The sequence below is a fragment of the Hemiscyllium ocellatum genome, chromosome 2, assembly GCF_020745735.1.
Source record: "Hemiscyllium ocellatum isolate sHemOce1 chromosome 2, sHemOce1.pat.X.cur, whole genome shotgun sequence".
Taxonomy (NCBI): Eukaryota; Metazoa; Chordata; class Chondrichthyes; order Orectolobiformes; family Hemiscylliidae; genus Hemiscyllium; species Hemiscyllium ocellatum.
The window spans coordinates 110,283,945-110,308,775 of NC_083402.1; the positions used below are offsets into that span (position 1 = coordinate 110,283,945).

General features: G+C 41.2%; 1 protein-coding gene across 1 annotated transcript in view; it reads left to right on the forward strand.

Moving 5' to 3' along the window:
- The window catches only part of dnah6 (dynein, axonemal, heavy chain 6), a 313,200-nt gene that overhangs the window by 225,556 nt on the left and 62,813 nt on the right, over nt 1-24,831 (forward strand). The window contains exons 62-67 of the mRNA XM_060841711.1: nt 4,203-4,436; nt 9,552-9,687; nt 10,330-10,526; nt 12,982-13,172; nt 14,930-15,090; nt 24,240-24,328. Of these exons, the coding sequence (XP_060697694.1) occupies nt 4,203-4,436; nt 9,552-9,687; nt 10,330-10,526; nt 12,982-13,172; nt 14,930-15,090; nt 24,240-24,328 (1,008 nt within the window). The remainder of the gene's footprint in view (nt 1-4,202; nt 4,437-9,551; nt 9,688-10,329; nt 10,527-12,981; nt 13,173-14,929; nt 15,091-24,239; nt 24,329-24,831) is intronic.

The following is a 24,831-nucleotide window of genomic DNA, read 5'->3' on the forward strand; positions in this document are numbered from 1 at the left end:
TACTGGTACCAGAGGGGGGTGCAGAGGAGGTTCACTAGGTTGATTCTGGAGTTGAGGAGGTTGACTTATGAGGAGAGACTGAGTAGACTGGGATTATGTTCATTGGAATTTAGAATAATGAGGGGAGATCTTATAGAAATATATAAAACTATAAAAGAAATAGATAAGATAGACGTAGAGAACATATTTCCACTGGCAGGGGAAACTAGGTCAAGAGGGCAAAGCCTCAAAATTAGGGAGAGCAGATTTAGGACTAAATTAACAAGGAATTTCTTCACCCAGAGGATTGTAAATCTATGGAATTCCCTGCCCAGTTGATGCTACTCCAGTAGATGATTTTAAAGTTAAGATAAATTTGTTTTTGAACAATGAAGGAATTAAGGAATACAGTGAGAGGGCAGGTAAGTTGAGCTGAGTCCATGAAGAGATCGACCATGATCTTATTGAAAGGTGGAACAGTCTCGAAGGGCCAGATGGCCTACTCCTGCTCCTAGTTCTTAAGTTGTTATAAGTTTCACAACATCCTTTTGATAAGAGGGAGACTAGAATTGCACACAATATTTCAAAAGTGGTCTAACCAGTGTTGAGTATTATTGAAGCTGAACTCAGTGAAACAAATGAAGGTACTTGTAACTTGGGCCTTGTAGATATGGGCAGTGTTAGATTTAGACAATAGACAACAGGTGCAGGAGTAGGCCATTCAGCCCCTCGAGCCTGCACCGCCATTCAATATGATCATGGCTGATCATTCCTAATCAGTATCCGCTTCCTGCCTTATCTCCATAACCCTTGATTCCACTATCTTTGAGAGCTCTATCTAACTCTTTCTTAAACAAATCCAGAGACTGGGTCTCCACTGCCCTCTGGGGCAAAGCATTCCACACAGCTACCACTCACTGGATGAAGAAGTTTCTCCTCATTTCTGTCCTAAATGGTCTACCCCGTATTTTTAAGCTGTGTCCTCTGCTTCTGCATTCACCCATCAGCGGAAACATGTTTCCTGCTGCCAGAGTGTCCAATCCTTTCATAATCTTATATGTCTCAATCATATTCCTTCTCAGTCTTCTAAACTCAAGGGTATACAAGCCCAGTCGCTTCAGTCTTTCAGTGTAATGTAATCCCTCCATTCCAGGAATTGACCTCGTGAACCTACGCTAGACTCCCTCAATAGCCAGAATGTCTTTCCTCAAATTTGGAGACCAGAACTGCACACAGTACTCCAGGTGTGGTCTCACCAGGGCCTTGTACAGCTGCAGAAGCACCTCTTTGCTTCTATACTCAATTCCTCTTGTTATGAAGGCCAGCATGCTATTAGCCTTCTTCACTACCTGCTGTACCAGCATGCTTACCTTCATTGACTGGTGTACAAGAACACCCAGATCTCTCTGTACTGCCGCTTTACATCAATTAATTCCATTTAGGTAGTAACCTGCCTTCCTGTTCTTGCCACCAAAGTGGATAACCATACATTTATCCACATTAAACTGCATCTGCCATGCATCTGCCCACTCACCTAACTTGTCCAGGTCACCCTGTAATCACCCTGCCACCCAGCTTTGTATCATCAGCAAATTTGCTAATGTTATTGCTGATACCATCTTCTATATCATTAACATATATTGTAAAAAGCTGCGGTCCCAGCACGGATCCTTGCGGTACCCCACTGGTCACTGCCTGCCATTCCGAAATGGAGCCGTTTATCACTACCCTTTGTTTCCTATCAGCCAACCAATTTTCAATCCAATCTAGTACTTTGCCCCTGATACCATGCACCCTAAGTTTACTCACTAACCTCCTATGGGAAATTTTATCAAAAGCTTTCTAAAAGTCCAGGTACACTAATCTACTGGATCTCCTTCGTCCATCTTCAGAGTTACATCCTCAAAAAACTCCAGAAAATTAGTCAAGCACGATTTCCCCTTCATAAATCCATGCTGACTCTGCCCTGTCCTGTTACTACTATCCAGATGTGCCGTAATCTCATCCTTTATAATAGACTCCAGCATCTTTTCCACCACTGAGGTCAGACTAACTGGTCTATAATTTCCTGCTTTCTCTCTCCCACCTTTTTTAAAAAGTGGTAAGACATTAGCCACTCTCCAATCCTCAGGTACCGATCCCGAATCTATCGAATTCTGGAAAATAATCACCCCGGGGACTTATCAACCTTCAGACCTAATGGTCTTTCCAACACCAAATCCTGGCAAATACAGATTCCCTTAAGTTCAGGTCCTTCAGTCACTGTTACCTCAGGGAGATTGCTTGTGTCTTCCCCAGTGAACACAGATCTGAAGTACCCATTTAATTCTTCTGCCATTTCTTTGTTCCCTGTAATATATTCCCCTATTTCTGTCTTCAAGGGCCAAATTTTAGTCTGAACCATTTTTTTGCCTTGCACATACTTGAAAAAGCTTTTACTATCCTCCTTTATATTATTGGCCAGTTTACCTTCGTACCTCATTTTACCTCTGCGTATTTCCTTCTTAGTAATCCTCTGTTGTTCTTTAAAAGTTTCCCAGTCCTCTGTTTTCCCACTTATCTTTGCTATGTTATACTTTTTCTCTTTCAACTTTATATGTTTCTTAACTTCCCTCGTCAGCCACGGCCGCTCATGCCTCCTCCTGGGATCTTTCTTCCTTTTAGGAATGAACTGATCCTGCAACTTCTGCATTATACACAGAAATATCCACCATTGTTCCACCACGGTCATCCCTGCTAAGGTATTGCACCATTGAACTTTGGCCAGCTCCTCCCTCATAGCTCGATAGTTCCCTTTATTCAACAGAAGTACTGTCACTTCTGACTGTACCTCCGACTGTACCCTCTCCCTCTCAAATTGCAGATTGAAACTTAATGTATTATGGTCACTACTTCCCAATGGCTCCTTCACTTCGAGGTCTCTGACCAATTCTGGTTCATTACACAATACTAGATCCAGAATTGCCTTCTCCCTGGTCGGCTCCAGCACCAGCTGCTCTAAGAATCCATCTCTGAGGCAATCCACAAAGTCTCTTTCTTGAGGTCCAATACCATCCTGATTCTCCCAGTCTACTTGCATGTTAAAATCCCCCATAACAACTGTAGTAACATCTTTACCACAGGCCAATTTCAGCTCCTGATTCAACTTACATCCGACATCCAGACTACTGTTTGGGGGCCTGTAGATGACTCCCAAGAGGGTCTTTTTACCCTTAGTATTTCGCAGCTCTATCCACACTGGTTCTACACCCCCTGACTCTAGGCCCCCCCCGCGCAAGGGACTGAATATCCTCTCTTACCAACAGTGTTTGTGACCACAGTTACCTAATGCAGGCATTGGACTATTTTTGAGGAATTTTCAGAGAGTTTATTAAGTTGAAAAGCAGCAATTTAGATATGCTGCAGTAGTTAAATAGACAATAAAAGGATATGCAACTCATTAGGATATGATTCACTAATAACAGAGGAAAAATAAGTCATTGGCATGGAATGTGTCAATCTCATTCAAGTTGTGAAGGTAACATTCTGCTCATTAGCTGGAGAGATAGGGAATTCTTCCTTGTGTATTTGCTCAATCTCTTCTGGCTCATTGACTATCTGAAGAAGACAGCTCCCTGATGAGGACTGCTGTGTACAAGGATTGTCCAATATGGCCCACTGGATGAGGACTGCTGCTTAGTAGCTAGCATCTGATACTGGGGATCTCAGGAGCTGACCACAATCGTTCATCCACTTGACACATCTGGCTTAAGATGGTTGCCAATGTTTCAGCCTTGTCTTTTCCATCATATTTCCATCATTGAATGTGGGGATATTGGTGAAACCTTTTCCTTCTGTTAGTTGTTAATTGGTTGGCATCATTCTCGACTGAAATTGGCAGATCTGCAGAGTTTAAATTTGAAGCATTGGTTGTGAGATTGCTTAAGTCTGTCAGTCACATACTGCTCCCACTGTCTGGCATACAAATAGTTCCTTGTTATAGCATCACTAAGTTGATGACTCATGTTTAAGCATGCATTGTGCTGGTGCTGGTATGCCCACCTGTACTCTTCATTCAACCAGAATTGGTCCATTGGCTTGATGATCATAGTAGAGTGGAGTACAGTATATGCCAGGACTTGAAGTTCCAGTTTGTGGTTACTACTTCACCCTAAGTACCAAATATTCTTACAGACTGTAATAGTGAGGAATTGTTATTTACTGTTCAATTTTTGTTTTGTTAGCTCTTCAATCAAACCATCGAGACATCTGACAAGACCTATAACCTGCAGAAACGTCTGAAGATTTTGTTAGATGCAACACTTTTTGCTGTTTACACCAATGTTTCCAGAGGCCTGTTTGAACAACACAAACTTATTTTCAGTTTTTTGCTGTGTACTGAAATCCTACGCCAGAATGAAGAAATCTCAGATGCTGAATGGAACTTCTTCCTTAGGGGGGCTGTAAGCTTGGATAAGGTATGTTTTAGAAAATTAACTTCATGGAGCCAGGTACAAAGTCAGGTGGCATGGTGGCTCAGTGGTTAGCACTGCTGCCTCACAGCACCAGGGACTCAGTTCAATTCCAGCCTTTGGCGACTGGGGGGTCTGTGCGGTGTTTGCACATTCTCGCTGTGTCTGCATGAGTTTCCTCTGGGTTCTCCATTTTCCTTCCACAGTCCAAAGATGTGCAGGTTAGGTGAATTGGCCCAGAGTGTAGGTTATTAGTCAGGGTTAAGTATAGGGGATGGGGCTAGGTGGGTTACTCTTCGGAAGATCAGTGTGGACTTGTTGGGCCGAAGGGCCTGTTTCCACACTTTAGGATTCTAATTTTGATACAGCACTGGGAATCTCCAATGAAATGCTGAGCAATCTAAATTTTGCTCAAATCATTAAGTCTTTGACATGTGATCAGTTATTACCGAGTGATTATACTTGTATGATCATCTAAAAGTGTTTTTATTTAATGCTCCAAATAAACTTTTATTTATTAACTTATATTTATTCTTTTCACTAACTTTAGCATGTTAGACATGAACAAAGAGCACTGAAATGTTTTTTTTTAGAAAAGTAGAGCAATCTTTTTGTCCATCTTCCCGGAATGTTCCTAACTCTGCACAAATGGATTAAGAAACTTCACTGAGAACTTAAGAATATTTAATTCATGCCTTGCTGAAGTGTTTAACCAACTGCTATTGGTAAATTTAAAGGTGGCCAACATTTTGATGCATCACTAAAGCTCTCGTAAAAGACTGAAAACACATCTTTCACAGCATCATTCTCTATGGCTATGGGGGTGCTGCAAACTACCCTATATTCTAGAATGTCAGCAGCAGTCAGATCCCTAAGTATGGCAAAGACCCAATGCATGGCATGAGTTAACTGGGTTGTTCTCTGTTGAAGGTGGATGAAAATTTGGCAGTTAGCACTTATGTCAACCATCAATATTCCACCAACACCAAAACTGAAAATGATCTCAGTCTTGGTAGGGAGTCCTTTGACTGTAAAATGCCATCTGTTCTATGAATAACTGCAGTGCACCATCAGTGCCATTGATCTCCAATTTGACACCATTGAGACTAATATCCTGAGCCAGATGCTTTAGAACATAGAACAATATAACGCAGAACAGGTCCTTCGGCCCTCGATGTTGCACCAACCTGTGAACTATTCTCAGCACGTTCCCCCTACACTATCCTAAAATCATCCATGTGCTTAACTAAGGATTGTTTAAATCTCCCTAATGTGGCTGAGTTGACTACATTAGCAGGTAGTGCATTCCACACCCTTACCACTCTCTGTGTAAAGAATCTGCCTCTGACATCTGTCTTAAATCTATCACCCCTTAATTTGTAGCTGTGTCCCCTCGTACAATCTGACGTCATCATCTTAGGAAAAAGACTTTCACTGTCTACCCTATCTAATCTTATGATCATCTTGTATGTCTCTATCAAATCCCCTCTTAGCCGCCTTCTTTCCACTGAGAACAGACCCAAGTCTCTCAGCCTTTCTTCGTAAGACCTTCCCTCCAGACCAGGCAACATCCTGGTAAATCTCCTCTGCACCTTTTACAATGCTTCCACATCCTTCCCGAAATATGGGGACCAGAACTGTACACAATATTCCAAGTGTGTCCGCACCAGCGTTTTGTATAGTTGCAGCATGATATTGTGGCTCCGGAACTCAATCCCTCTACGAATGAAACCGAACAACACCATATGCCTTCTTAACAACACTATCCACTGGCAACATTCAGGGATCTATGTACATGGCTTCCAAGATCCCTCTGCACATCCACACTACCAAGAATCTTTCCATTGACCCAGTTCTCTGCCTTCCTGATATTCTTCCCAAAGTGCATCACCTCACATTTCTCTGCGCAGTTTTAGTGAGGTACCCCTCGAGATGTTCAATAAGATCAATGATTAAAGCTCTTTTACTCCTTTAAGTAATCCTCTGCATTGTACAGGAATCTTGGATATTAGCTGATGGCTGTAAGCATCAAATTGTGTGATGGTGCATTCTCTGTAAGGCTGTTCTCCCCTTGCCCCATTCCACATAGACCCAAAGTTTCTGCTGGAGCTGGATAGGTAAGATTGGCCAAGAGGTGGTAGTTAATGAGAAATCATAGCAGAGATAGATAAGTGAGAACTCAAAGTAGGACCAATTAGCTTTTATATTCTGTGTGATGAGACATTTCAGTAAAAAGGAAGAAAATAGGATAAGGTGGCCAATTATTATCTTTTTACAATAATTGGTCACTATTACAGAGAATAGTGTTATGTTCCAGATTTATGAAATGACTTTCAAATTCTCATGTGCAAAACAATGGTTGTGAAAAGGTTAATGCTGAAGACTGCATTAACCTTTTCACTCAAACAGATGATGTCATGAGGACAGGTAGGGAAAAGCAGAGCAGCTCTGGATCTCAAAGGAGATAGGTCCATATAATCTAGATTTCTTCATAATCTTTGTAACAATGTCTATCTTACTAATATAGCTTGTATTACCAAGCAAAGACATATTTTGTTTAAGACAAGTGCATCTTCTCATGCATGCATAGTGGTTCTGCTCTACCACTTTAGACCTAATAGGCCCACTAGACCCAGACATAGCAAGCAATGGTGGCAGCTTTCAGCCCAATCCCAGATTGGCATTGATTGAAATTGCATGTTCATACAATGAATTCAACAACTGCAGCAGTGGAATTTGAACCCAAGGCCTGGAGCACTAGCTTGTGCTTTTATATTACTAGTTCAAGGACAGTACCACTGCACCACCACCTCCCCATATTCTTCAAAGTTCAGAAGAATACAATGGAATGTTATAGAATATTCAAGATTATGAAGGGACTTCACAGATGTTGATTTGCCTGGCTGAGGAATCCAGAACAAGGGGACCTAAGCTAAGAGGCTGATCATTTAGACTGAAAGGAGGAAACATTTCTCCAATCAAATCAATGTGATTTTTTTGTCATTCTTTATCCCAGAGGGTTCTGGATGTGTCATCATTAAATATATTTAAGACTGTTGGAATCACAGGATGTAGGGAACAAGTGAGAAAGTGTAGTTGATCCTCAAACTCAGTCATGTTTGTATGAATGATGGAGATAGGCCATATGGTCTGCTTTTGTATCTCTTTGATATGTTTTGTGTTCACACTGCAGCCTTGATTTGCCAATGGAGGAAGAGGTAAATAGCTAAGTTGGTGGATGAAGTTTTGCTTCAGCAAACTGGAATGGTGTTGAGTTCCTAAGTTGTTGTTGCATTTCTACCTATTCAGGAAAGTGGAGAATATACTTTCACACCCCCAGTTTGTACCTTGCAAGAAAAGAGACGCTTTTATGAGTCAGTGTAGTCATACATAACAGAATTCCCAGTTCCTTTCTGCTCCAGTAACCACAGTATTTATATGATGGGTTGATATGCATGCCCAGTCAGTGATGACACCAAGCTGCTCTAATACTTGGGTTGGCAGTTTGAATCTCAACAATGAAAGTTCAATTAATTGTTGAGTGGTAGCATTTAGGCTGTGGTAATGGCTTATTGCTTTTACAGTGTGAACGGTATTTGCCACTGAGTAGCTCAGGTAACAAACTGGTAGGGGCTGCATCATTATAAGAGGAATTGCCAACATTTTAAAGCTGCTGTTTCATTCAGGATCTGAGATTCAGCATGTTGAGTCAACAGTAGTATCATGGGAGTTTCATATTTAGTGATGAAGACCCTGTTCAAGAGTCAATACTGTGTTCAACTACTCTTCTGCTACCTCCAAGTGAAAGAGAACTGATTCATCAGTTTCAGAGTGACGGCGATTGGTGGTAATCAGAAGGATGTTTCCTTGCTCATGATTTCATGGGGGTGGGATGGAGCAGGGAGCGGGGGGGTGGTGGGGGGGGGGGGAGCAAAAGCAGTGTTGAAGACTCCCTGGAGTCTCTTCCATCTAACTGTATACCACTGTATCTTGACCTGTGGTGAGTCTGACCTTCTCTCGTGAAATGTCCAAGAATGGTGTTGAAGGGATCTTGGCTAATGGGTATGATTCTGTGATTAGGATTATTTTAGAAGGTTTCTTGACTAGTTGGTGCGACAGCTGTCTCATTTTCAGCAGGAGTCTCCAGATGTTGATGAATGCAAATTTGAAGAATCAGCCAGATGGATTGTGTGTTCTGCATGTTCCTTGTTTGATGCTGAGCTCACAGTTTAGGATGATCTGTGTTTTTCTTTCAACCAATGATGATGTTGATTTGCCGGGATTGTCTGAACATGCTGCAAATGTGTTGCTGGTCAAAGCACAGCAGGCCAGGCAGCATCTCAGGAATATGGAATTCAACGTTTCGAGTATAAGCCCTTCATCAGCCCTTCCTGATGAAGGGCTTATGCTCGAAACGTCGAATTCCATATTCCTGAGATGCTGCCTGGCCTGCTGTGCTTTGACCAGCAACACATTTGCAGCTGTGATCTCCAGCATCTGCAGACCTCATTTTTTACTTGTCTGAACATGCCTTCAGTTTGCTTCAGGCTTAGGATAAACCTTCAATTACATTCCGTTCATGTACTGATACCTAATGTTACAATTTGAAACTGTTTATATGTATTTGCTGTGCCAGATATATTAATGCATTGAATTGAAGAGCTTCAGATGATCATTTTTCAGACAAATACTAGTGGTGTGGTTATATCCAACAATTTGAATGGATTTTGCAAGCTTGGCATATTTATTGTTAGACTGTGCATCCTCACTATCTCAAACGCCTAATGTAGAAGACACAGCTCCTGGTCATAAAAGGCTAGTTTTCCATAAAAGAGAGTAGTGTGATACCATCAGAGGGAACAGTCTTTTATAATAAATGTAATTGTAGCTCATGATATTTCTACTGACATTAAATACCATGCAAAGTTCCAACTCAGCACATCCAAATCAGTTGCTGAATTATGCAAGTTCTGTATCCCAGCAGAATGATGAGTTGAGTAGTCTCATTTTCAATTTTATTGAACGCTGACGAGCCGTTGCACCAAATTAATTCTCAGCAAAGGATTATTTAATTGGAATTGCAATAACATTGCTAAATTCTCATTCTTCCTTAATTTCTAGGAGCGTCCTCCAAAACCAATGGTTCCTTGGTTGAGAACTGCAGTGTGGCATACATGCTGTGACCTTGAAGAAAATTTACCATGTTTCAGGGGTATCACAGAGGAAATTGTTGCGACTCACATAAAGGTCAAATTAGGTAAATATCAGAGAGATTAATTCTGGTTTCCATAAAATATGTTACAGCTCTTCATACTGTTGCTGCCAACATCATTTACCAATTATCATCAGGAACCCACTGCCCAACCTTTGCTTTAAGACAGGAACGTAAACCTTTGTTCTCTACTTCTGACATTCCACTCTTGTTCTTTCACTGACTTATTGTGTAGCGCTGTTATTTCACTGCTTAAAGCCTGTGAATGCTATTTACTCTCTCAAAGATTACATCACTCACACTTTGATAGCATCTGCTCCTTCAAGATGCCACTATATTCCTCAATGTACTTATCTGCCTGAAAATTGTCACCCTTCAGAGGTTCCAGGTTTGCTTTACTACTGACTGAAGCTCACTAGATGTACTTTCATTATGTTATTGGGTTCTTAGCACCTGACATAACTAAGCATTTAGTAATTCTGTTCTTAGCATATTTGTTTTTAAAAATTATTTGAATTTTGAATCCTTTACTCATCACACCTCCCAGCCTCTGAGTTGAGAGATTGAGAAACAATCTGCAGCTTCCAACACAAAAATGCTTGGTAGTTTAGTCAGCAGGTGAAGGTAAATGGTCAGTGTTAGTACTTGAGATGCAAGGGCAGAAATATTTTGCAATCATTTTTTCAGGACGTCTTGATGTTGATATCAACCCTCCAACTTGGGATGGATACAAGACAGATTTACTTCCATATTCACCAAACCTAGCTGAGACTGAGGATGAGGCTGAGGCTGAAGAGCAAGAATATGTCATCATTGGGCACTGGAATGAAAGACTGACCTTATTTCAGAAACTCATTTTAATTAAGTCATTTTGGGAAGAAAAGGTATAGTATTAATTGATATGGCTGTTTCACCTTTACTTTTTATGGACTTAATTCTTAATATATAAAAAAAATTAGCTGGATTTTACCAGACCCTAGGGACCCCAGGGACTTTCAATGGCTGACAGCCTGCTCCAGGAAGACAAGCAGCCAACTTGATTAAATTTAAGACCATCTAATTGGGCCATTGGCATTATGTTTATGATTGTGAACTATTCCCAATGTTTAGGGGCCCTCAGCGTTGTGGTAGATGCCGTTTGCTCTAAACCAGAGCTCATCTGAATGGAAGTTGCCCCAAAATCCTGTTTGCACTGAGAGGTTTCTCCATAGTGTCTACTGCCTTTGGAACTAAATGTATTTTCATTATTACACAACTGTCCATGGGTATATCCATCTTGAGGCACCTCTTGAAAATTCTTGTGTTGTGCAGTGGGAGGAGTAACAGAGTTCAGATACTTGAGCTATATTTTACTGGTCTCCTTTATTCAAGCATGTGTAGGCGAGCTGCAGGACAGATCAAAGTCTCTTCTCTCACTCCCAGAACAATGTTTACAATATGTTTTATTGTATCACGCTACAATAGGCTAAATGCTTGCATCATCCACCAATTGCACAACATGTTGCATGCAATTTTGTATAATATGATTGATAAAATATGCTGCTTTTATTCAGAGTCATTCTATTTGTTCTTGCTTGCCTGCCTGACTAGCCCATTGTTCAGAGTTTGCTCACTGAGCAAATGTGTTTGCGCAATATTCACTCCTTCACTTACCTGCTTCCGTACTTTCCATCTCTTCCATTGGTACTTTGAGGCTTTAGGAGGACTGTAGTCTTCCAAAATGGCAGCAGTAGCAACAGCACATTGAGCCCATAAGCTACCAACTGGGAGGCCCACTGCGGTAAAACCACCAAGCTCTTCCTGCTACCAACAAGTTGCAGCAGTGGAAATCTGCTCTTCAGTCTGATTTCAGAGTCCCAAAACTGAGAGTAAAATATATCCAAGTGTAGCAGTTCCATAACACTTTTCTGCAAGCTCAGGGGCACAATTTAATAGTACTCCTGCCGGTGGTTTTGCAGGCAGGAGTCTGTAGAATTCCCCAGGTGGCGTTTATACATGTCCACTGGCCTGACCTCAGTTCTATGAGGAGACCCTGGTCCTAATTAAGTGGAAAGTTCATGACCAGCTAAGGGTGTCGTCCCATTTCAGAAAGAGCTGAGAATATAATTGTGCAAGAAAATCTGCCATGGGTGAATGTCCTTCCTGCTTTTCAGGCCCAAAATGACTCTTAGCTTCACACAAGAAAACACTGGCTAAGATCTTCCCAACTCCATAGTATATTTCTAAAGGTAGGATCAATAGCAGCTCAGTTCTCTGCCAACAGAAGACAGACAGCCAATTAGTACAATTATTTAACCTTTTGAAGGTCATTTTACCCAAATATGGGATTTTCACTCTGGGCTGTCACTCAAAGAAGGAGGTCACCTTCCTTAATTGAATAGTGGTCCAAGCAACAGCCTCTCATTTGGCCATCTTCAATAAAATCCACAGTCATGCTGCTTGTCTGAGCAGACTCAGGACTACATTTAGTCCTCAGGATCACATTTAGTGATCCAAGGCATATCAGAAAAATTTTAACTCGTCTTAAGCTGATGAACCCAAATTAAACAAATATGGAGATTTTGAAAAGCGGTTGGAGGTGGTTGAGGCAAAATAAAACCAAGTCTGTAATATTGCAAATGCCAGAAGTGGCTAAATGACAAAAGATGCCATGATGTGAAACAAAAGGAGTTACAAATGAGAGAAACTTGGAAGAATTATTTGAGTTCAGTGGAGGTGGAAATATTCACATTAGAATTAGAGCATTAATTGAAATCTAAAGTGATTAAACTTGTTGTGGCTGAAAGTCTGCAAAGTGCCTTGTGGAAAGATGAGATGTTGCTGAAATATCATTAGATCAGGGTCAGATGCTGAGGTCAGAGAAATCAGAGCAGGAATGAGATGGAGAATTGAACGGGCATTTAACTGGAGGCTTTGAGTTACAATTGAAAATGGAACAGAGCTGCACAACAAAGTAATCACCCAATTTAAATTTGTAAATTACCATTTCAGCATGATGCTGGGACAACTGTTGGCACAAGGTTAACAACAGTCAGGACAAATATGAGGAAACTTAACCTAACTATCTTTGTAGAGTCATGAGATTTCTTTCTGCATTGTCATTGGGTGGTGAGCAGGTGAATGGTGGTAGGCAGGAGTGATATGTCAGGCGCTGCCATAAACTTCAAACTGGTACCAGCAACATACTTGGAAATCTCCCTGCATTCCAATACAAAACATGCTCAAAGCATTTCTACCTCATTGTTTCAAAACTCAGGGAAGCTGGGAAAAATAATTCCTGAAAGTAGAAATAGTTTGTAAGACATGTTGATAATTGAATTGTTTCTTGCACTTTTCTAGGTAGTATTTGCAATCACAGATTTTGTCATAGAAACTCTTGGACAGGAGTTTGTGGAGAACCCTCCTGTGGATTTAGCCACACTCTATCAGGACATGTCAAATAACATTCCCCTCGTTTTCATATTAAGTACTGGTTCAGATCCGATGGGAGCCTTCCTGAGATTTGCAAAAGAAAGGGACTATTCTGACAGGTGAGTTCCATGTTAGCTTGGTCAAAATATAATGGGTTCCCTTTTCTACAAATAGCCAGTGCTTGCTGGTGAAGGTAATGGTCTGGAAACTTTGGCGACCTTATCATGGTGCTTACATTACATTGCCATCAGTGTTAGAGTTCAAAAGATTAGTCAAAACGGATCTTTGCATGAGGCAACTAAACACTCAATACCATTTTAAGTGCATTCTGACAATTACCAGATTTTGCAATAAAAAATTCTTTCATCTGTCTGACAATGCCCAGGTTCTTGTCTCAGTCATCTCTTCTATTCCCTGTGTAGATGGATTTTATATAAAAACATTCTTGTTTTCAGGGCTTTCAAGTTACACATTCAGCCTAAGTGATTTTCAGCCTCATTAACATAGAGTTCCTTCAGATCTGTCTGTATGGCAACATTAATGTCCTTGCCAGGAGCATTGAGTGGTCTCTGCAAGACAATGTCATTAATACTGATCCAGTATGAGGTCACACCAGATGAACAATAGCCTTTTGTATCAATTAAGCAAAAAGTCTAGCACAGATCTCATCTCACGGACTATATCATGTATTTGGGTTTCAATTCTTGTTGAGCCAATAAAAAGTGATTTCTGAGATTGTCAGTGTAACTGCTGTGGAATGCACCTGTGTAATTGGGTTAGTTTTGGACACTGAAAATTGTGGCTACTTTGGGAAAGAAAATGAGTGCCACATTGTAGGCTATTTCTTACAAGTAGAAAAATACAAGATTGTTCTATAAGAAAAGTAAACCTGTGTAAATATTGATTTTAATCTTGCCAGCATAGTGGAAAGGAGCACCTGGATGGCCAAATGGTGGTCAAGGGCCTCCAATTGTGTTCACACTCACTGACTACCATTTTAATGGTGCTTTCAGACATTATTTGGACTCTGATGCAATATTAATTGCTCATAAGAGAGGAACAGAAAGCCTCATAGCGTTACTGTAGCCTTGGAGGCTCTTTTGCTTAGGACTACCTATATTTGTGAAACCGACATGAAGCCCACAAAGGACTGATTGACTGAATAAACAAAGTATGGGTTTTCCAGCAATTGAGGGCAGTAATCCTATTTTTTAATCACCTTAAAAGCTTGGCTTGGCTATTTTTCCAAAATTAGCTGACTTTCTGTAGTCAGTAGTCAAAACATGTGGTGCTGGAAAAGCACAACAGGTCAGGCAGTATCCAAGGAGCAGGAGAGTTAACATTTCAGGCATAAGCCCTTCATCAGGAATTAAGACCTTCTGTAATCAGTGGGTAGATCAAAGACCCCATATCAAACCATTGATCTAATTTCAAACAAGCCACTTAGATTCACTCCAAATTCACAGTAAAAAAAAATGTTTTTAACCTAGAAGAGGAATAGAGAATTCAGTATCTCCAGTTTTTCACTAAATCCATAAATGTAAATATCTTCCCAACTTATTTCTTTTGACTAATTTAGAGTCATAGAGATGTACAGCATGGAAACAGACCCTTCAGTCCAACTCGTCCATGCTGACCAGATATCCCAACCTAATCTAGTGCCACTTGCCAGAACCTGGCCCATATCCCTCCAAGCCCTTCCTATTCATATACCCACCCAGATGCCTTTTAAATGTTGCAATTGTATTAGCCTCTACCGCTTCCTCTGGCTGTGTGAAAAAGTTGTCCCTTAGGTCTCTTTTATATCTTTCTCCTCTCACCCTAAACCTTATACCCTCTTTTGTATTCACTTTTTTAACTTGCTTTGATACTGCAGGGTAGAGTCTATTTCCCTGGGACAAGGACAAGGGCCAATTGCTGAAAAACTGATTAAAGAAGCTCTAAAGACAGGAAACTGGATATTTCTTCAAAATTGTCATCTCGCAGTTTCTTGGATGTTAACAATGGAGGAGTTAGTAAAGTCATTCACAGAGCCAAGTAAGTACAAGTAAGGTTATCTCCATGTGTGAAGTCCTTTGATGGAATACTTTATGTGGCTCAAATGTCCCAGTTAAATGGTTTAGTTTCAGAATCTTTATCTATTTTCTTAATGTGACTGTGCAGTTGCAATGTCATTGATGTTAAAACAGAGTCAAGTGATTAACTGTAACTGCAGATCACTTATTTGTCTGCTCAAGGATGTTACCTAGCAGAGTTGATAAAGTGTGGCTCCAGAAAAAGCACAGTAGGTCAGGCAGCATCTGAGGAGCAAGAGAGTTGACGGTTCAGGCATAACCGCTTTTCAGGTCTGGGGAGGGGCTAGGGGGCTGATGAATAAATGAGGGAGGGGGTGGGGGTAGGGGAAGGGTCAGTGGGATGACAGTAGATGGGCAAAAATAAGTAGTGATTGTGGTAGTTCGGTGGGAAGTGTGGAGCAGATAGGTGTGAAGGAGGATGGACAGATAGGTCAGGTCAAGAGGACAGAGCTGAGTAAGAGGATTGGATCGGGGATGGGCTGGGGGGGACAAGAGATTTTGAAACTGGTGAGTTCATTGTTGAGGCCATGTGACTATAGACTCCCGAGGCAAAAGATGAGGTGTTTTTTCTCCACCAGCTTGCGAGTGGCCTTTTGAGGCAGTAGAGGAGGCCCAGAATGGGCATGTCATTGGGGAAGTGGGAGGGTAGTTGAAATGGATGGCTATAGGAAGGTGGGGTTGGTTGGTGCATACAAACTCATCCCGTGAGTTTGCGCTCAGTTTCTTCAAAGTAGACGAGACCATATCGAGAACAATGAATGCAATAAATAAGGTTTGAGAATATGCAAGTAAATCTTTGTTGGATTTGGAATCATTCTTTGGGGCCTTGGATGATTGTGAGGGAGGGGGGGGCGGGATGTGTGGGCACAGGTTTTACACTTCTTACAGTGGCAAGGGAAGATGCCAGAGATGCCAGGTGTGGTGAGGGGGTTGCTGGGGAATGTGAATCTAATGAGGGAGTTGCAGAGGAAACAATCCCTATGGAATGCTGATCGGGTTGAGGAGGGAAATATACATTGTTAATCGGGTCTGACTGTAAGTGGCAAAAATGGTGGAGGATGATACTCTGATTTTTGGAGATTAGTGGGGTGATAAGTGAGGACCAGGAGAATTTTATGCTTGTTTGGGGTTGGGAGTGTGGGTTTAAGGGTGGAGGTGCAGGAAATGGAGGACACACAGTTGAGAACATTGTTGATCACAGTGGAGGAAATCCTTGAAGTAGGAGGGCATTGGGGATGTCCCGGAGTGCAATCGTTCATCCTGGGGCCAGATACATTGGAAGAGGAGGAACTGGAAGTAAGAGATTGCATTTTTACAGGAGGGCAGGTGGGAAGAGGTGTAGTCAAGTTAGCTGTGGGAGTCAGTGGGATTGAAGTAGATGTCAGTGTTGAATTGGTCACCGGAGATGGCGAGGGCCAGGAAGGGGAGGGAGGTCGGGGTGGTCAGAAATGGTCCAAGTGAATTTGAGATCAGGGTGGAAGGTGTTGGTGTAGTGCATTAACTGTTCAAGCTCCTTGTGAGAATGCAAGGCTGCACCGATACTATAACCGATATAGCAGAGGGAAAGGTGGGGAATGGTGCCTGTGTAGCTGTGGAAGTGGGACTGTTGCACATATCCCACAAAGAGACAGGCATAGCTGGGATCCACTTGGGTACCAGTTGCTACCCCTCTGGTTTGTAGGAACCTTTATGCATTTTAAGGCATCCAGCACCACCTCCTCTGTAATGTGGACATTTTCAAGATGTCACCATCTATTTCCCCATACTCTATATCTTCCATGTCCTTTTCCACAGTAAACACTGATGCAAACTACATGTTTAGTATCTCCCCCATTTCCTGCAGTTCCATATATAAGCTGCCTTGCTGATCTTTGAGCGGTCTTAGTCTCTCCCTAGTCATCCTTTTCTCCTTAACTCTATTTGCCAAAGCTACTCATGTTCTATTTTTGCCCTCCTGATTTCGCTCTTAAGTATACTCATGCTGCTTTTATTTGTTGATGTGTTGCTATAGTCTTACCAAACCATAAAGGCTGCTGGGAGAAGGTGAAGATGGCAGCTGCTGGAGATCAGAGTTGAGAATGTGGTGCTGGAAAAACACAGCAGGTCAGGCAGCATCTGAGGAGCAGGAGAATCGACGTTTTGAATATAAGCTGTTCATAAGGCCTGCTCTCTTATTTAACCTGAGGGCCACCAGATCTCAGGCGAGGGAAGAGGTTGAGAAGGAGAGTCCTTCATGGTAACCTCAAACCGGTGATGGGATTTATTATTGTCACATTGCAAAACAATAATCCGAGCCCACTGAGCTAAACTGATTCCCATACTGTCTTTATTTCTAAGGATTCACTCGATCTCTGTTGTCTATACCTGACATATGTGTCCTTCTTTTCCTTGACAAAACCTCAAATTTCTCTAGTCATCCAGCATTCCCTACTATCAGCCTTGTTTTTCACCGTAACAGGAACATTCTATCCCTGGACTCTTATCTCATTTTTGAGGGCTTCCCATTTTTCAGCCGTCCCTGTACCTGCGAACATCCCAATCAACTTTTGAAAGTTCTTACCTCGTAGCATCAAAGTTGTCCTTCCTCCAATTTGGAATTTTAGTTTTTAGATCTGGTTTATCATTTCCATCACTGTTTTAAAGCTAATGGAATTATGGACACTGGCCCCAAAGTGCTCCTCCACTGACACCTCAGTCACATGCCCAGCCTTATTTCCCAAGAGGAGGTAAGTACATCAATATACTGAATCAGAAAGTTCTCTTATGCACACTTAACAAATTTCTCTCCATCTAAACCCTTAACACTATGGCAGTCCCAGTCTGTTTGGAAAATTAAAAACCCCGAGCATAATCACCCTCTTATTCTTACAGATAACTGAGATCTCCTTGCAAATTTGTTTCTCAATTTCCCTCTGCCTACTGGGGGGGGGAGGGTCTATAGTACAATCCTAATAAGATGATCATCCCTTTCTTATTTCTCAATTCAACCTAAATAACTTCCCTGGACGTATTCTCAGGAATATCCTCCATAAGTACAGCTATAGTGTTATTCCTTATCAAAAATGCCATTTCTCCATCTCTCTTGACCCCTTCCTATCCTTCTTTTAACATTTGTATCCTGGAACATTAAGCTACCGGTCCTGCCCATCCCTGGCCACATCATTACAATTGCTAAAATATCCTAGTCCCATGTTCCTAACCATGCCTGACTTCATCTGTCTTCCCTGTTAGGCCTCTTGTTTTGAAATAAATGCAGTTTAATTTGTCAGTCCTACCTCATTCTCTGCTTTGTTCCTACCTGCCCTGACTGTTTGATTTGCTCCTTTTCCCAACTGTACCAGTCTCAGACTGATATATTACCTCAGTATTGCCCTGCATCCCACACACCTTCCCTCCCCACCACCACCACCACTACCACACCACCAGTTTAAATCCTCTAAAAAAGCTCTAGCAAATCTCTCTGCCAGTATATTAGTCCCCTTCCAATTCAGTTGCAATCCATCCTTCTTACCTCAGAAGAGATTCCAATGTTCCTGCACCTCTGCTCTCAAACCTTAATCCCCTGGTGCTTGAATTCCACCCCGCTAATCACCAAATCCCGCATGTCATCCTCCACTATTTTCATCACCTATAGCCAGACCCCACCACCAGAAATATATTTCTCTCCCCACCCCTATCTGCTTTCAGTAGGGACTGTTCCCTCCATGACTCCCTTGTTAGGTCCACATTCCCCATTAATGCAGTCACCATGCCTGGCATCTTCCCCTGCCACCGTAAGAGGTGCAAAACCTGTGCCCACACCTCCCAGCTCACCTCAGTGTAAAGCTCCAAAGGTTCATTCCAAATCCAGTAGAGATTTACTTGTATATCCTAAAAACTCATTTGCTGCATCCATTGCTCTCAATATGGTCTCGTTGACATAGGAGAGACCAAGTGCAAACTTGCGGCATGGTTCAGAAACCAACCGACCAACTCTACCTTCCTGTAGCCATCCATTTCAACTCTCCCTCCCCTGATTACATGTTGACTCTGGGCCTTCTCCATCACCTCAACAAGACCACCCACAAACTGGAGAAGGAACAGCTCATCTTCCACTTTGGGAGCCTACAACAACTTGGTCTCAACATTGAATTCACCAGAATCAAAATCTCCCCTCCTCTCACCCCATCCCAGATCCAACCCTCCAACTCAGTTCTAATCTCTTGAGCTGACCTATCTGACCTACCTGTCCATCTTCCTTCACAACTAGCTGCTCCATATGTCCTGCCGACCAAACACAATCACCTCCTACCTTCGCTGACCTATCACCATCCCACCTACCTTTCCTCAGCCCCACCCCCCAATTTATTCATCAGCCCCCTTCCCCCTCCCCAGTCTTGAATAAGGGTATGTCTGATACATCAGCCCTCTTGCTCCTCAGATGTTGCCTGGCCTTTTTCCAGCGCCACAGTTTATTGACTCTGACTCTCCAGCACTTGCATTCCTCACTATTTCTGATGTTACCTAGCATCACAATTATTTAAAATTCTCGACATTCCCTAGTTTTACTACATATTTAAAAGATGTAAGTAAGATAAGTAAAATGTAATTAAGATTTGGAGAAAATGTCCTATGGATTTGATTTGATTTATTATTGTCACTTGTACAGAGATACAGTGAAAAGCGTTGTTTTCCTTGCTATCCAGACAAATCATACTTTACATAGGGCATTAGAATTGAATGCAGAATATAGAATACAGATGCTGGTTGCCAATATGTTGGAGCAACACTTGCGCAGATTCCTGTGGATCATGTTTTTGAGATGTTAGAGCCTAGTGTCCACCATGGAGGTCATTTGGAGCAAGTGGCTTGCTGAATCTACCAGGTTTGTGCTTTGCTTTCATGCTGTCAGATAGCAGAATTAATTGATTGATTGTTGTCACGTGTACTGAGATACAGTGAAAAAAATGCTGTTTTGCATGTCACACAGGTCGATTGTTCCATACAAAGTGCATCAAGGTAGCAGAATAGAGTCCAGAGTATGTGTTACAGTTGCAGAGAAGATGCACAGAGAGAGATCAGAATTAACAGTTGAGAGGTCTGTTCAAAAATCTAATGGCAGGGATGAAGTTGTTCCTGAATCTATTCATATATGTATTCAAAGTTTATATCTTCTGCCTGACAGGAGAGTGGGGAAAAAAATAACTGGAGTTGGCTACATTTCCAAGGTAGTTGGAAGAATGGTCAGTCAATGGAAGGAAGGCTGGTTCTCAGGATGGGCTGGGCTATGTTCACAATTCTTATTTGTTGCAGTCTTGAGCAGAACATGTACCATACCAAACTGTGGTGCATCCAGATAGGATGTTTTCTACAGTGCACCTATAAAAAAATTGGTAAGAGCCGGCTGTGTTTTGTACAATTCTGAATGTTTGCATTTGTATGATATGGGAATTTAATTTAAAATAACTGAAAAATAAGTTTTTAAAGGAGTAACTGTAATTTTAAAGGCCAGTGTCTGAATATATGCAAACAGGATGTTATTCTAGAATATCAGTTTGACTCACAGTGCCCAAATCGAATTACCAGGATGTAGTAGGCATTTGTATTTGTTTCTCAAATGATGGTTAAACTAATTGTTGGAGGTCTTTGAATTATTTCTGAAGCAAAAGTTTCACACAACTTTTTTTCAACAGAAGACATTTCAAAATAGGTGTACGAAGTGCACCTGTACAAACAGGATCTATATTATATTTATAGTAAATCTGTCATAGTCCCATTGGACCATAGCGCTGCTCTCTCATTAGAGAGAAAGGGAGAGAATACTGGTAAACTTAGGAATTGATGTTGTCAATATTATCATAACAGAAGAACAAATACAATCCATGTAACTGTCATGATCTGAATTCTTTTAAATGCCTCAAGTTTTAAACTTGCAGCAGAGCGCTGCTTCATTAAGAGTTCTTCAAATAAATAAAATCTCTGTTGCCTTGACAGGCCAGGAAGGGATGAAACAGTAGGATCTAGTGCAATTTCTATTGACTTTTTTGTTAACAGTCTTCTAAGGGCTTTTATTATTTCATCATTAATCTTTAGCTGAGTTTCAAAAAGTCCGATTATCTAGTCTAGCGGTTCAGATTGGTTACTAGCTTAAAAATCTTATAAATAGGGAGCGGCCTTTTAATAGTGTGTCTGAATAGAAGTTTGTTATGAGACATTAACCCATTTGAAATTTAAACGTTTTGAATGAGTTTATTTTTATAAGTATCAAGACTGCTTCTTTTTATTTGCTCAGGGGATTTGTATGTTATTGGCTCAGCCAACATTTATTGCCGTCCTTAATTGCCTTGCAGAAGATAATGATGCCCTGTTGTCGTTGATGTACAGAATTGTCCACAGCATTGTTAGGAAAGGAGTTCTGGGATTCAGACTTTGTGATGTGGTTCAAAATGAGAATAATGTGTGACTTCAAGGTTATGGTCTTTCCGTGTCTGCATCTTTCTAGCTGACAGAATTCATAGGCCCTGGTAGGTGCTGTGTGAGTTACTGCAGTGCATCTTGTAGATGGTTGCCACTATGCACTGATTGTGAAGGGAGTGAATATTGAGAGTGGTGGGTGGTGTGCTATTCAAACGTGTTGCTTTGGCCTGGATGGTGTTGAGCTTCTTGAGTGTTGTTAAAGCTGAACCCATCCAAGCAAGTTAAAAGTTTTCCATCAGACTCCTAACCTGTACCTTGTAGATAGTGGATAGGGACAGAAACAGGAACTGCAGGTATGAGATGATTTACTCATCACGGAATTCTTAGTTTCTGATCTGCTGGTGGAGTCATAGTATCTTTATGATTGTTCAGTTTCTGGTCAATATTGACTTACCTAGGATTTTTGTAGAGGGAGATGCAGTGATGCTAATGAAAAAGAATGACAAGGCGTGATAATTTGATTCTCTCTTGTTGGAAATGTTCACTACCTGGAACTTGAGATATGAATGTAACATGCTCCTTATTAGCTCAAGCTTGGATATTGTTCATTCAGGTCTTGCTTTCTGCATATGGGCCTAAATTGCTTTTGTATCTGAGCATTCATAAATGGTGCTGAACATTCACAATCTTCAGCAAACGTATCAACTTTTGACCTCCATGATGGAGGGAAGGTCATTGATGAAGCAGCTGAAGACAGTTGTGCCTAAAACACTCAACTGAGGAACTCCTACAGAGAGATCCTTGCGCTGAGATGATTGAATTCCAACAACCGCAACCATCTTCCTCTGTGATAGGTATGACTCTAACCAATGGAGAGTTTTCTCCTATTCCCATTAAATTCAATTTTGCTAGGGATTATTCATATTGTATCATGCCAGCTGTAGCCTTGATGTCAATAGCAGTCGATCTGACCTCACTTCTGGAGTTCATCTCTTTTGTCCATGTTTAGACTAAGTCCGTAATGAAGTCAGGAGCTGAGTTACCCTGGCAGATCCCAAACTGGGCATCAACGAGCAGATCATTTCTAAGCAAGTGTCAGTTGACATCCTGATAATTGATGTTATTAGGCTGCCATTATCTTTCAGCTGAGCAAAATCTTTTCCACTTTGAGGTTTATTCTCTTTTCAAGAGAAATGTTCAGTTTCCTACTGCAAACTTGCAGTGGTCTCTTTTTTCTGGGGGCAGATCCAAGTGCTGCTGGAAAGACAGGAACTGACTCCAAAAGCATGTTGCTTCAGCATTTAAGCTCTATTTCTTGAAACCTAAATTGTCAAGTGGCTAAAGCCATAAAACCCTCTCTTAGTTTGCTTTCACAACTTCTTCTGACTTTTGGCAAACAATGTGAGTTGTTTGGCAAACAACTTTGGATTTTAGCCTTTTGACATTTCAATTCTAAGAGTTATATGGTAAACCTTCTTCAATCCTGAAATTGTCCAAATCCTTCCAACGTTGCCTGCTTTCTTCACATAATTACTTTTAAGAACTGTGTGTAGAAATTTCCAAGGCACACAATGATGTGGCTTTGGTGAGAAAGCTGGGAAAATTGCTTGACCTTGACAGTGAAATGATTTTTGATAGCAGTAGGACAAAGTTCAAATCATATTGAATGATGAATGATATTAATGAGTGACAAGAAGTCTATTTCCATTCATTAACATCACATTAGTTAGTCTCACTCATTTATCCACAGTTTTCCATTCTTCCATACAGAAAGTAGATGGCAGCAATTCCCAACATATAAGTCAGAGTCATTACCTGACAACGTTAGCTAGCCACTTGCTTCTTTGTATCTCCTCCTTGGACACCATTCACTAACATCTCAACGCATGCTGTATGGGTAATGGGCACATACATTCTCCATCCATGGAAGCTGTCGTCAGACTCTACCAGCCTCACTATACCCTCATGGCATATCTCCAATCCACTTACAATGTGGTTAAGTGCTTCAGTGCTACATTTTTGAATGCACTGGGACCTTTCATTATAATGCTGCCACAAGGACATTTTGCATGCAGGGACAGGCACAATTTTGAGGATTGGCTCATGCTGCATCTTAGGGCTCACTCTCTTAACACTTGCTCACATTTTGCCTACTTTCTTGTTCACAACATCCCTTCTTTGCCTTACCTCAGTTGCCAAAGTCCCCACTCTGCAGTGCTGCTACAGCCAAAGACACCTGTCAGCTGTGATGGACTGCTGAGTTTCAGGACTACAGGCTCACTCCTTATGTGACTCCAGAGTCATTTGTAAGCTGTTAAACTTTAACATGTCACTCACACATCTTGGTAACATCCACTTGTTTACCAGTTTGGGTGAGTGGCCTCTGAGGGTTTGCTGGCATTACATGATGACCCCTCTGCTTTCCAAGCAATGAGGCAAGGCCCTAAAATTTGACACCACTAGCAGTGATTTGTTTCCTTAGATTTAGCAACAGGTTTTTTTTTGGTTGAACTGCCCCTGTATGTGAAGATTTTGCATTGTTCATAAATCAAAGTACAGAAGTCGGAACATAATTTATGGCAGTGGACAATCTCTGAAATGTTTGTTTTCCATATCTTTACCAGATATAGTGCTTCTATAAACTACAAAATGTGGTTTTATTATTGTTTGCAAAAATAGATATTTGCATATAATAGAAAATATTTATTTTTCTAGATGCTGTTATTCATGAAAACTTCAGACTGTTCCTAAGTTCCATGCCTACCAGCACCTTTCCTGTTACAGTTTTGCAAAACTCCGTCAAGGTAATACATTCTGAAATTTTTTCGGTGCATTTTTCCCTTGAGAAGCCTAGAATTATTAGATGGTTAATTTGACCCATCCAAGCACTGTATTCCAGATCTTAATCAACTGCTTTGAGAAATTCCAGGTCTAGACTTGGCATATCATAGTAGGTGATATAAATTCATGGCACTAAGCAAGGTTGCCTTATTAGATTAAGAAATTTTAATCTTCTTTAGCAATAGAAAACACAAACTTGCCTCATGTTCATCATTTTATTTGCTGTGGCAATAGTAAAGGAAATTGCTGTTATGACCTCACCTTAAGATCTAAATTTCCATTGAATTGACCAGCATAGTCTCAAACTTCACTGGGACCACTAGAGGGGGCATCTCACTACAAATAAGTTGTGAAAATAGTATGAGTCATCATGTTGAATTAACAACAAAATAGCAACTTGTTTTTATATTGTGCTTTCAGTCTAGTAAAATATCCCCAAGTCACTTCATGGAATCGTTTTCAATTC